The following is a 13,493-nucleotide window of genomic DNA, read 5'->3' as shown; positions in this document are numbered from 1 at the left end:
TGCTTGAAATTGAAATGCTTTTTAGTAATAATAAAGTCAAGAATATTGTAATTGAAATATAATACATTTTCACAGTGTTATGTTTTTGTTTTCAAATTATATACCCCAAACAAATAAAACAGTCAGGAACATATTCACACACAAAACAGTCAGTGGCATATTAACACAAAAAACTATTCATGAACATATTCACACATAAACCAGTTAGGAAAATATTTACACACAAACCAACCAGGAACATATTCACACATCAACCAGTCAGAAGAAACATATTCACACACGAACTGGTCAGAAACATATTCACACGTTAACCAGTCAGAAGAAACATATTCATACACGAACTAGTCATAAACATATTCACACATAAATCAGTCAGGAGCATATTCACACACAAACCAGTAGTGAACATATTTACACATAAATCAGTCAGGAATATATTTACATGCAAACCAGTCAGGAACTTAGGACTCGTGTAAACGGGCGAGTGAAGCCCGGGGCAAACATTTTGGTACTACTCCAGTGCAACACTGAACTAATTGTCCGAAATATATAGCTATGTGGCACAAGTCAATTAGAACTACACACTGTAGTTAAAATTCATAAGATACTTTGCATAATTATTCACATTTCCTATTGTTCAATATTTATCGTTTCCATGAAATAATTACAAATAATATAACCGAAAACAGCCTGTCGTCAAAATTCTGCGCTTTCCGCCTGTTTACTCATGCAGGAGTCCGAATTATTTCATTACAATGCTTCGATTCAAGTTTGAAACACACATGATACTAACTACTATTCATTAAGTTTTAATTACAAAAGATGTATTTTTATTTCAAAATTAAACATAAGATAATTTTGACAAATGAGTTGAGTCTAAGATTATGGTATAGCGATCAACTTCAGTGCCTTCATCGCTTTGATTTTTAACCTTCAACCGATTTGCACAGCAGTTTCTTACTAATGAGTAATCCCCAGATTTTCATATGAGGATGTTTGTCAAAAACCTGGAGTAAAGAATGCGAAAACCTCGCGCTAGCAAAACAGGACTAATGCTGTGTTGTCTGCACATGCTTATCAGGCCGAAAGTTTTCGCTTCAATTATATTTTTCGTTTAAAGAAAGACTCTTCATAAAGTATATCGAGTTTAGGCGGTAATTGTCCTCCCTAGTGAACCTGTGTGGACTGCTAATCTCGGACGACACTTTTCGATATGAATAAAGTCCCGTTTATTGTTTCCAATTAGTAAGACATCATAAATACATTCGCCTATACATATAGAAGAAGCATAAGTATATTACCGTTATTTCGAACATCGTTAATACAAAGTCCTAGACTTATATTTATGAACAGCCTGTATATGTGCATATTATGTAATAAATATAAGATATTCGTCAAGGAAACTTAATTAGACCTTACATTCACACGAGCCACAATTACCACAATCATTGCTCTTTATAATCTTTAAAATGGTATTCGCTCTGGTAAGACCGGTCTTAATTCACGCGTGAAATGTGTCTTCTGAAAATTGCCTTTGAAGTTCGCCTCAGACTTTTCGGGGATGATATTTTACGCATAAACTGGATTTTTGTTTGAACGTGACTCCCTTTTAAACGGCAAAGTCCATAAAATTTCAAAATAAGAGGAACATGCAACGAAAAGTGCATTTAAAAGTTGTATCCCATCTTGAGTCCGTATCAACAAAATAACACCCAACGTTGATAAACTTATTAAAAATTCTTAAAAAAACTAAGTGTTATGGCGTCATTCGTGATCAGAAATTTTGTCTCGATTATTCATTATTTTCTTCTTTTCTTTAATAAATACAGACCTACGATGCACCGGTGATTTGAAAGATACAACGCGTAGTAAGAGTAGAAAACAATTATTTTCTGATTTGCTCGACATCAAACACGGCCGTAAATCACGAACGCCACCTATTTTTTGAGCTGCAATAATAAATGAGCCAATGCTACTTCTGAGGTGGCGCTCAGGCCCTGATGTTTTGAAATTTAACAGATCATTTTACAGGGTGATAAGTTTGATATGTTTTTTTAAACATATTTCTCAGTAGTTTTGAAAAGCGGTCAATATAGTGCGATTTAGCGTTTATAAACTCGTCAAAAAATGTACAGAAACAACCAATCACAACCCATTGTAAAACGTGAGGACCTTAATAAGTTGTAGCATGGTAGAATTCGTAAACGCAAATCGATGTGTTTTGCCTATATGACGAGCAAATTCCTAGCCAATTAAATCGCTCATTACATAAAACGATTGCTTTGAACCTCTACAAGTTAATGCGCGCACAAAAACATCGGCTTCTAACCGATATAATAGATACATTTGTATTGTACAATAAGAGATGGTTGGAAGTGAATAGGAGCAGGCGCCAACGCACATTTATTGCTATTTTCAAGTGAAATATTTTATGTAACGGTTTCTGTTATGTTTACAGGACATTATTTTGTGTAAGTTGATAACTTAAGCGCATTTGAGTCGCGTACGTTTTGATTGGAAAAAAGTAGTGGTATAATAATGTTTTGGTGGATTTATACGTTTGTCCTTGTAAGATAAGAACATTTAACATGCATTATACAAAAAAGATAACGGTAAAAAAAAACGAGCTATCTTCATGTTTTGCAGTTGATAGTGGAAAACAAAAAAATATTTTAGCCTAATTAAGATTCGTTAACCTTGGCCTTTTAGTCAATTAAGCATTTGGATTTAGGGACACAAATAACCGTTTCAAGAAGAAGTTTTATCTAATATTTATTATGTGAATTATCATACTATATACAAATATTGCTGTCGATGAATTATTTTGATAATGTTAACATTGGTATATAAATCTTTTGGAAGTATTGTGTTTAATTTTATTTCCGTTGCTACATAAATTGATCTCTATGCAATACTAGAATACCTTATATACATTATATGATCCGTGCCTGTGTTTATCCATTATCTGATTGCGGCATGTTATCGCATCAAAGGTGTGCTTGAAAATCAAATGTTTTCACATAATTCGCATGGATTAAAAAGCATGTATTTTCTAAGCCTCACCCTGTACAACAATGCGAACTAAACAAACTTGCAGAAAACTTGCAGACTTACAGTGTATAAGTGTTTTATCAACCGAGTCGTGAGCCTTGCAACAATTGCATGCTTTGTATTTAAGGTTCAAAATACGTGCGTTTCATTTATCGAAAGCATGTGAATGTGTTATCCTTCGTAGTGATATCCGAAACAGGTAATTATATCCATATTTGCTAAAACAATATAATAAAGTGGCATTTTCTTTCCGTCTGAAAGAGAAGTTAATAAAACTAGTCAAGTAGTTAGAAAGATACGCGTTTTATATCTTTTCATCGCTTTCATCCAAAATTACAGTATTGCGTTGTAGATACCTGCGTCTTGGACTTGATGAAACAGAGATATACATTATATTAGGCGTACATATGCGGTAAGTTTGATGATTTTGTCTTTTTGCATACATATTTATATATTCGAACTTTGCTTCATATGTAAATAATTCGAATACACAACGAATACTTGTTTTCTATAGAAAACATATTTTGCAACCCCTACTTTCCGAAAAATTCCATGTAACATTAAAGTTGATGGAAAAGGTTTTTTACTTAAACTGCAATTTCAACTGATTGAGTTGTCCATATAGTACATGTTGCTCAAAAGCTTAACATCACTGGTAAATTAACAGGCACTTGTGTTTGCTGTGTTATTAATAGTTAATGTTTTAAATTAAAAGTATTTGCATAGATATTATGTTTAATAAACGATAAGCAAAGTGGTCATGAGCGTAAAATACAAGTAAAATTGCACTCTTTTCATGTGTGAAATTTGATGCTTTACAGAAAAAGACACATCGAAAATCTCATGAAACTCGTCTCTGAGGTTTATTGACGAGACCAATTAATGTTTCAAGAAGCTGCACATAAATACGGTAATAAAACTCTTTAGTTGTAGTTTATAATCAATATTACATAAAACCAAAACAAGATGAATGTTATTTTGTCTTTTTATGTCACGTTTTGTGTGTAAAGCGGTGCAATACAAGACGGTAAAGAATGTTTTCCATAATTATATTTCAAGTCTTGTAGTTATTTAAAAAAAAACACAATATAGTATTAATAGATTTAAATTGCATGTTATTGCTAGCAACCTTGTGTTCAAAGTGTTTTTATGATTTATTTGTATTATGTTTAGGTAATGGCGCCTAAAACAACACTGTTAATAAGCCTTATGATCGCAAGTTTGGTCACCTTGACACCTCGTGCTGAGGTTATCGAGAACCTGTGCTTTCCTTGTTCATGCGTTTCACAGAATGAGCAAGGGTTGTACAAAGTGAACTGCAGATTAAACCCTCTGCTTAACGGTAGTTTGCCAGATTTCAAACATATTTCCGAAGCTCAAGTGTACTTACTTGACATGTCAAACACCAGATTGGATAATTTGACAACACGAGCAAAGAAGCCTTTTGCAGATTACAACAATTTACAAGAATTGAATATGGAAAATACTTCTATCAATTCCATACAAAATAACAGTGCAACAATTGAAAGCCAAACATTTTCAGGTCTGGATTTTCACATGTTCGTTTCGGAGAAGAATTTCAAAATATGACGAATCTGAAAATTATTCGTATATCTGGTGACCTCATTTGGCCAGATTGGCAAAACCAAGATTTCTGTAGCATTAATAATATCACAGATTACACTTGGGCAAACTTGAGACATGTCTCAAATTTATCAATCATTAGATGCGGAGTATCTTATATAAGTACAAACGCCTTCAAAGGTATGACGGGAATACGTATGCTTTATTTGTCTATGAATTTCGCGTTGGGATTGGAAACTCCTGTCAACAGTTTTAACAGTTTACCTTCCGAAATTGAAATGCTTATCTTAGACAGCGTTGTTGACAATCATGCAATTGACTGCCCCATCGAAATCACAAAAGAAATGGCAGCATCGATCAGTCATACCGGTTTGAAGATGATTTCATTAGATAGAAACACAATAAACAAAATCGATCCTGATGCGTTTTCGGTACTGCTGCAGAGTCTTCAACAAATACGAATAAGGGCAAACAAATTTGAACTTGGATGGTACATGTTGTATGCATATCAACTTACAAATGTTAAAACGATTGAAGCATCCTATGCCCATATGGGACTTCAGTGCGAAGCTTTCTCTAATGTTGAACACCCGTCTTTACCAAGCGTTGAGATAATAAACACAGCAGTAAAGAAGATTTCTTCCGGAACCGTTTATCAGTAAGCGAACATAACCTGTCTGGTCGGGGATCCAACATAAACTCAGAATGTCAGAAACCACGACCGTACATTCCGCCAGTCACTATAACTGCGTTCCTTCCACCAAAGTTAGAATATATCGATGTGAGTCACTGTAAAATTGCATTCTCTATTTACGGTTTTTATATAGATTCAAACAATACGATTAAAACCGTCAATGGATCAGGCGCTCTTTTTTGTGCTGGGACAGACCTATTCATGGATTAAAAAGTGTTGACCTCAGCAACAATTTTTGTTCCACTGTACATGAACAATTCTTTAGTAATTTTGCAAAATTAAAGCGTTTATACCTTCAACGGAATTATCTTCAATTTGTTGTTGAAGACAAGATGATATTTCATTCGAACTTCGATCTTGAATATGTTGATTTTTCGATTAACAAAATAAATGCCATTACTTTGAAACTTTTTCAAAATCAAAACAAAATGAAATGACTAAATTTATCTACTAACAATTTAATTGGATTCAATGTACCTATATTTCACATGCAATTCTTAAAAGTACTAGACCTTACGGAAAATCACATAAGTGCCAGTTACGATTTGATCTCGAAGCCATTGTCTCATCCAGGAACAATGAACCTTTAAAAGTGGATTTGACAAACAATATGCTTTCATGCTCGTGTGACAACTTAGCGTTTGAGTGGATCCTTGATGATATGCATCCATCACCATCACTTCTAGATGTTCAGATATCAAACTGTTATTACACACATAATGTTTCATCGGGATATCCTTTTTTTCTTTTTTTTATTCAATACAATACATACAATGTATACATGTATATGATCATACAACATAGTGATTGTACAAAGCAATAAATTCAGACATGTTATACAAGATATGTCATTCGTACACTCCCCTGATTATTTCATTGGCTGCAATCCTGTTTGTTATGTTCAACATAATACTTGCTTCAATTATTCATCGATTTAGATGGAAGATACGGTACTGGTACACGTTGGATACAATATAGAGATAAACATAAAGGTTATTCAACGACTGAAAGTTCCTTGCGAAAGTCAATAATCAAGTATGATTTATATCTCGCCTATGAGGAAGACGTCAAAGCATTTGTTTTGGATACACTTAAACCGAAACTTGTGGAGCTGATATACACAGTGTTCATGCATGATTATATTCTAGATGGATTACCGCTGTACAACGTTATTACAAAATCGATCAATGCCAGCCGAGTTGTGGTTTTCGTCCTTTTAAATGGTCCAAGGGGCAGTTTGGAGTGGAAAATAGCTGCGCACATAACAAATGAGGAATCAAATCACAGACGAAACCCTATGTATGTAGCTTTGTTCCACAATTCCCACTCAACTGTTGGCCTCCCAGAAGAATTTCAACTTCTGCGACGCGATGCGTCTATTGACTATCCTGTTAATGGCAGCGAACAAGAAATCACGGCTTCTTAAGAAGATTTCATCACTAAAATGAATACCATATATTAAAGTTTTGGAATGGGAAGTTTATAATATGCCGATGATAATGTTTGGTATTGATAGTTTATAACATATGTTAAATGTAATAAAACAATGTGCGCGTAAATTGAGCAATACTAAATGCAAATATATATATATGCATATATATGCATATATATATATATGGATGGAACTCTTAAATGTCAAACTTTCAATGTATAATTATTTAATGACTTAAAACAGTTTTTCATTTACACTTCTGTGTTCTTAATCTAGCTTCATAAAGTTGATAACGTATTTGTGTTTTGTCGTTTGTTATTGTGCAATGTGTCGTATACATTACTGTTGAATGAATCAAATGTACTTTTTGTCGTAAAAGCCATTGTAAATGACGTCATGACGTCATTACATGACGTCAATGTAAATGACGTCATTACACCGGTCAGTGGAAGAGAACTTAGCAAACCAAAACGGTTTGAATGCAATCTCACACATCTCATTGGTTGTGGTACACGGAAAACAATGCGAAACTCTGGATTTAGTGAAGTGTCCCCTTATTTCCAGTTTCGAGTACTCACGCCGCAATTCACAATGTATATCTTCCCTGTTCAATAACATAAATGTCAAACGTTATTAATAAATGCACCGCGTCATGCAAAGTCTGAGAAAATGTTTGCATTATCAAACATTGGATTTCTTTAATGTTCGTAAAACCTTAAAGCGAGTATGCACGATTTTGTTGTGTGTTAAATTGTAATATGTTGATAAAAATATGTTACAATAACACAAAATAGGCAAGACAAATTATACATTAAAGACGAATTTTTATTACATGCAGCAAAGACAAATTAGCGCCCCGAGGCGATTGTGACGAAGATATTACGTACATACTTCTCTACAATAACCGAAGCATTCGTCTTTTTATTAGGATCGGAGTTAGTGTTCGAGTGTCGTATGAATAGATATCGTTGCAGGAAATTGAAATGATCCATAAAACTGAATTTAGATTCACATCGTGCATGCATGATATACATGCTGGCGAATTTGACTGTACAGACATTTTCGATTTCAGCGTTAAATATCTGGCTAATTTCGCATTTTTCGACACATGTTCTTCTTAACTTTTATTTTAATTTATAATAAAATATATGTATAATAAGTTGTTTACACATTTTATATAAATTCATAAATATTTGACAAAATCGTGCATATAGCTTGAAAGTAAATTGTATTTGATGATTATCATACATTTAATAGAGGTATGTTCTTTGTTGCAACATGCCATTAACATACCACGCTTAACAGAGTATTGTTTTTTACTATGATAAAAATAACGTAGGATTTATGCCCGGAGCAGATATCATATCCGACCCTCAGCATTACATGTTAGTTATGGACTGATATATCACTAGAATTGTACAAACTACTGATATCTTTGGGATTGAACTCTTAATTTTCATATTGAGTAAAACAGCAATACAGTCAACGACTAAAGCAACTTAGAACGAAAACAATACAATAAATGTGTGTTTGATTGAATCAGATATATTATAAATACATATATATTTTTAATACAATGAAAAACCCTTCCATATTGTACGAATTAATATTTTCCCATGTTTTGTTGTCTGAAGGAGAGTTGTGATTTGTCTGCTGTATACCATTGGTTTGGTTTGGTTTGGTAAAATATTTTTTATACACTATGGAGAAAAATAATTAAGTTTAATGTGCTTTATAACTCATGGTTCATAAATTAAATTCATACTTTATGACATATTTCATAAACAACAAAAGCAAACACCATCTATATAAATGAATTAAATTATAAATATTAAATATATACGCAATTTACATTACTACATTTTGTTCAGAAATACATTTTTCTTTAAAATTTGAAATCCATAGCGGGGATGGAAATCACACCTGAGGATTTGAAAATAAACAAAGCTTTAAGCTATAAACATGCTTGGTAAGAATTACAACATATTGTCATAGAAATACCGTTTTTGACACATATACCATATGCTAGGAAATTGACATTTGAAATACCTGCATTCGCTTACAGGTTAAAATATATATCAAGCCATAAGTATGTGCTAGTACATATCAAGCCATAAGTATGTGCTAAAACATATCAAGCCACAAGTATGTGCTAGTACATATCAAGCCATAAGTATGTGCTAGTACATATCAAGCCATAGGTATCTGCTAGTACATATCAAGCCATAAGTATGTGCTAGTACATATCAAGCCATAAGTATGTGCTAGTACATATCAAGCCATAAGTATGTGCTAGTACATATCAAGCCATAAGTATGTGCTAGTACATATCAAGCCATAACTATGTGCTAGTACATATCAAGCCATAACTATGTGCTAGTACATATCAAGCCATAAGTATGTGCTAGTACATATCAAGCCATAAGTTTGTGCTAGTACATATCAAGCCATAAGTATGTGCTAGTACATATCAAGCCCATAGGTATGTGCTAGTATAACGGACTGTCAGATAACGTTTCAGATATTATCCGATACTTTTAAGAATGTGTTTTTATTCCAATATGATATAATACAACATTAATATTTATTTAACGAATCTACACACGTCCCTCGTTGCCGTATGTTTTAATATGTTTTGTAAATTTTTGAAACAAATGTGGAAACTTCGTTTAAGTAAACAGGAATTATTTTCTTAAAGGCCTGGGGGATCTTTCTTTGTTGTCTTTTCACACCGTTTTCAGCAATTTTAAGTAGTTTAAGCATTGTTCACCAGTTTCGAGTACTTCGTGAACCGATGTTACCGATATTCACCGATGATTATTGACGATTACCGATGTTAATCGTTGACGGATCTTCTAGATCCGTCCGCCAGTGTAGTCCTTCCCATTGAACAGTATCGTTAAAAGGAAGCCTGAAAAGGAATAATTCCTGGTTTCAAGATAAAAACATATGCAAATGAAACTTCTGCTGCGACGGCGATATATTGAACATCATAAACACGCGGTAATTCATTCATATATTGACAGTGACTAGTTGCAATCCATGCGACACAGAACTAACGAATATTAAAGACAGAAATATAAGATAATAAAACAGGAGAAAACAAGGTCCTGTAGGAAAAGGTATACTAATCGCTTGATTAAAATTCATGTATCATTATCATTTCAATAGATGTATAAACTAGATGTCACGTTTAAAAATCCAGTTCGATACTAATTATTTAAGAGAAATCATAAATTATAATCCGAAATTATCCGCAATAGCCTACCAAAACCGGATGTTCCTGAAGCTATGTAAAATAGGCCTGAAAACCCTAAGCTCGACTTAAGACCGGTTCCAGCTAAAGACGTCAGTAAACTTGAAAAGGCCTGAAATACGGTGATTAGAAATTGTATGCAGAAGTGAAACCTAAGCTAAAAATCATGGAATATGGATCAGTTGTTTACTTCATAAAAATGTTCATAACCAGTATATGGGCCGTGCTCTGTGCAAAGGGGGTTTAATGCATGTTCGTAAAGAGTCGTCCCAGTTTAGCCTGTGCAGTCCGCAAAAGCTAATCAGAAACGACGCTTTCCGCCTAAACACGAGTTTTGCTTAAAAGAGACTTTCTTAAAACGAACAATATCATAAAAGCGTAGTGTCGTTACAGATAAGTCTGTGCAGTCCGCACAGGCTAATCTGGGACGACACTTTACGCACATGTATTAAACCCCATTTTCAGAGAGCACAACCCATATACTGAATATAATACGAAGTGTTTGGGTCAAAAGTAAAATGGTGATAACAAACCAGAAGAATAATAATCGACGAAAACTAAGATCAATATCAGTGCTCAATTAGAAATGGAATGACTGGATGAGACCTTCTGAACAAGAAAGTTTCGGGCGAAACTGACGATAGGACATGGAAGATGACAGAACTTTTTTCCGAAACAATAAGCGGATTAAAGACTGAAATACATGTATCGTACTCCGAAACATATTTGTAGACTAACGTTAAAATATGATTTACAAATTAGAAACAACTGATAATTACGTGTAAAGACTTGTCAATGAAGACCTGGGCCGACCAATCATGTGGTATATTCTAGTGATAAATAAGCACGTGATGACTTGATACAATCGACTTTATTTCCTTTAAGAATCTAAATGTGGAAATACAAAGAGCATATGTATATGTATTCTTATGTTGGCCTTTTCCCGTGACTTTCCACCGAACCGTTCTTTGCAGCAAACGGTATCAGTGCAGTGGCGTGCAATGTGTCAACAAACGATCTTTCAAATGACAATAACATAGTGACGTCATCCTCTATTAATAGATTGCACAGGCGTGTTCTTCCACAAACGATTAAATCACGAGCAAATAAAGAGCACTGTGTCCTTCCATGGGCACTTCCCAGAAGCATGACTGGTGGTCACCATACCGGACGGATGGGGTTTCTTCCGGCAATTCCGGTTCCACCCCTCACAACTACACCAGGTCAACATTGAATATCTTTAAGTGAAAACCAACAGCTAGAAATTAAAGCTATAATTCTAAATTCTTTCCAACTGCGGGGACACACTCCCAGTCCATTTATAATGCAGCCTAATTTGATATAGATCCTCAATAAGTTGGAAATACACGCACATAGAAACTTACCGTTCCCCAGGATATGAAGCCCCAGAGCAGCGCCATGTGTTTGATGCCAAAGAGACGCGAGAAGGTAGTTGGATATGACGCCCACTGACCGCAGACCAGTCCTGTTACGACGCAAACCCACAGCATGAACAAACCTTGAGGCATCATCTCGGTCAAGGTCAAGGTCGCACAGGAAACGGTGAGCCCACCGGATATGCACCACAAGGTCGCCTGCGCAAGGAGTATAAATGAAAATAAACAGTCAAGTATCCCGTGTTTGCTCCCCTGGACCCCCAAAACTATACACTATGCACTTTTTTGGCATTATGAGAAGGTGCTTTGATGAAAGTATATAAGGCGTGACAAGCCCAAAAAGTGGTTGTCAAAGCCTTCAAAATCACTAAAATCGTGAAGCTTCCGGGGGGGATTCGACCCTCTAGACCCCCTAAACGATAAACTATTCATTTTTTGGCATTATACGGAGGTACTTTGATGAAAGTATATAAGGCGTGACATGCTCAAAGCCTTCGAAATCACTAAAATATGGAAAATTGTGGAGCTTCCGGGGGGGCTTTGCCCCCCCCCCCCCCCTGGACCCCCAAAACTATAAACTATGCACTTTTTTGGCATTATAAGAAGGTACTTTGATGAACCTTGGTTGTCAAAACCTTCAAAATCACTAAAATCGTGAAGCTTCCGGGGGGCTTCGCTCCTCTGCACCCCCTAAACAATAAACTATTCATATTTTGGCATTATAAGACGGTACTTTGATGAAAGTATATAATGCGTGACATGCTCGAGCAGTGGTTGTCAAAGCCTTCAAAAGCACTAAAATTGTGGAGCTTCCGGGGGCGTCGCCCCCCTGGACCCCCAAAACTATAAACTATGCACTTGTTTTGCATTATAAGAAGGTACTTTGATGAAAGTATGTAAGGCGTGACATGCTCGAGAAGTGGTTGTCAAAGCCTTCAAAATCACTAAAATCGTGATGCTTCCGGGGGGCTTCGCCCCTCTAGACCCCCTAAACGATAAACTGTTCATTTTTTTGCCATTATACGAAGGTACTTTGATGAAAGTATATAAGGCATGACATGCGCAAAGCCTTCAAAATCACTAAAATCTTGGAGCTTCCGGGAGGCTTTGCCCCCCTTGACCCCCAAAACCATAAACTATGCACTTTTTTGGCATTATAAGAAGGTACTTTGATGAAAGTATATAAGGCGTGACATGCTCAAGAAGTGGTTGTCAAAGCCTTCAAAATCACATAAATCGTGAAGCTTCCGGGGGGCTTCGCCCAACTGGACCCCCTAAACGATAAACTATTCATGTTTTGGCATTATACGAAAGTACTTTGATGAATGTATATAGGGCGTGACATGCTCAAAGCCTTCAAAATCACTAAAATCGTGGAGCTTTCGGGGGGCTTTGCCCCCCCCCCCGTCCCTTGACCCCAAAACTATAAACTATGCACTTTTTGGCATTATAAGAAGGTACTTGGATGAAAGTATATAAGGCGTGACATGCTCGAGAAGTGGTTGTCAAGGCCTTCAAAATCACTAAAATCGTGAAGCTTCCGGGGGGCTTCGCTCCTCTAGATCCCCTAAACGATGAACTATTCATTTTTTGGCATTATAAGAAGGTACTTTGATGAAAGTATATAAGGCGTGACATGCTCGAGAAGTGGTTGCCAAAGCCTTCAAAAAAACTAAAATCGTGAAGCTTCCGGGGGGCTTTGCCCCTCTAGACCCCCTAATAGATAAACTATTCATATTTTGGCATTATACGAAGGAATTTTGATGAAAGTCCTCCCTGGACCCCCTAAACGACAAACTATGCACTTTTTTGGCATTAAAATAAGGTACTTTCATGAAAGTATATAAGGTGTGACATGCTCGAGAAGTGGTTGTCAAAGCCTTCAAAATCATTAAAATCGTGAAGCTTTCGGGGGGGGGGCTTCGCCCTATGGATCCCCTTATCGAAAAACTATGCACTTTTTTGGCATTATAAGAAAGTACTTTGATGAATGTATAGGGCGTGACATGCTCGAGAAGTGGTTGTCAGAGCCTTCGAAATCACAAAAATCATGAAGCTTACGGTGGGCATCGCCCCCTG

At 35.6% G+C, this 13,493-nt stretch overlaps 1 protein-coding gene and 1 long non-coding RNA gene across 11 annotated transcripts in view; one reads left to right on the top strand and one right to left on the bottom strand.

Moving 5' to 3' along the window:
* Nucleotides 1-13,493, bottom strand: part of LOC127835450 (uncharacterized) — a 354,496-nt gene that overhangs the window by 328,087 nt on the left and 12,916 nt on the right. For 2 of the 10 annotated variants that reach the window (XM_052361888.1, XM_052361892.1), the window contains 3 exons: nt 11,403-11,612; nt 10,030-10,129; nt 7,873-9,672 (listed from right to left, as the gene is read on the bottom strand). The exons of 6 other annotated variants lie outside the window; for them this stretch is intronic. In XM_052361888.1, coding sequence (XP_052217848.1) covers nt 9,617-9,672; nt 10,030-10,129; nt 11,403-11,612 — 366 coding nt within the window. In that variant the 3' untranslated portion in view covers nt 7,873-9,616. Of the gene's footprint in view, nt 1-7,872; nt 9,673-10,029; nt 10,130-11,402; nt 11,613-13,493 lie in introns of those variants that run through there. 2 more of the 10 variants (XM_052361890.1, XM_052361889.1) reach the window with 1 other exon arrangement.
* On the top strand, nt 3,316-6,914 carry LOC127835456 (uncharacterized). Its single transcript, XR_008028535.1, has 3 exons — nt 3,316-3,463; nt 3,873-3,961; nt 4,225-6,914. It is a non-coding gene; the product is annotated as an uncharacterized LOC127835456 (long non-coding RNA).

Source organism: Dreissena polymorpha, chromosome 6, assembly GCF_020536995.1.
Source record: "Dreissena polymorpha isolate Duluth1 chromosome 6, UMN_Dpol_1.0, whole genome shotgun sequence".
NCBI lineage: Eukaryota > Metazoa > Mollusca > Bivalvia > Myida > Dreissenidae > Dreissena > Dreissena polymorpha.
Note: the sequence above shows the minus strand (reverse complement) of the source record. Positions and strands in the feature narration are given on the sequence as shown.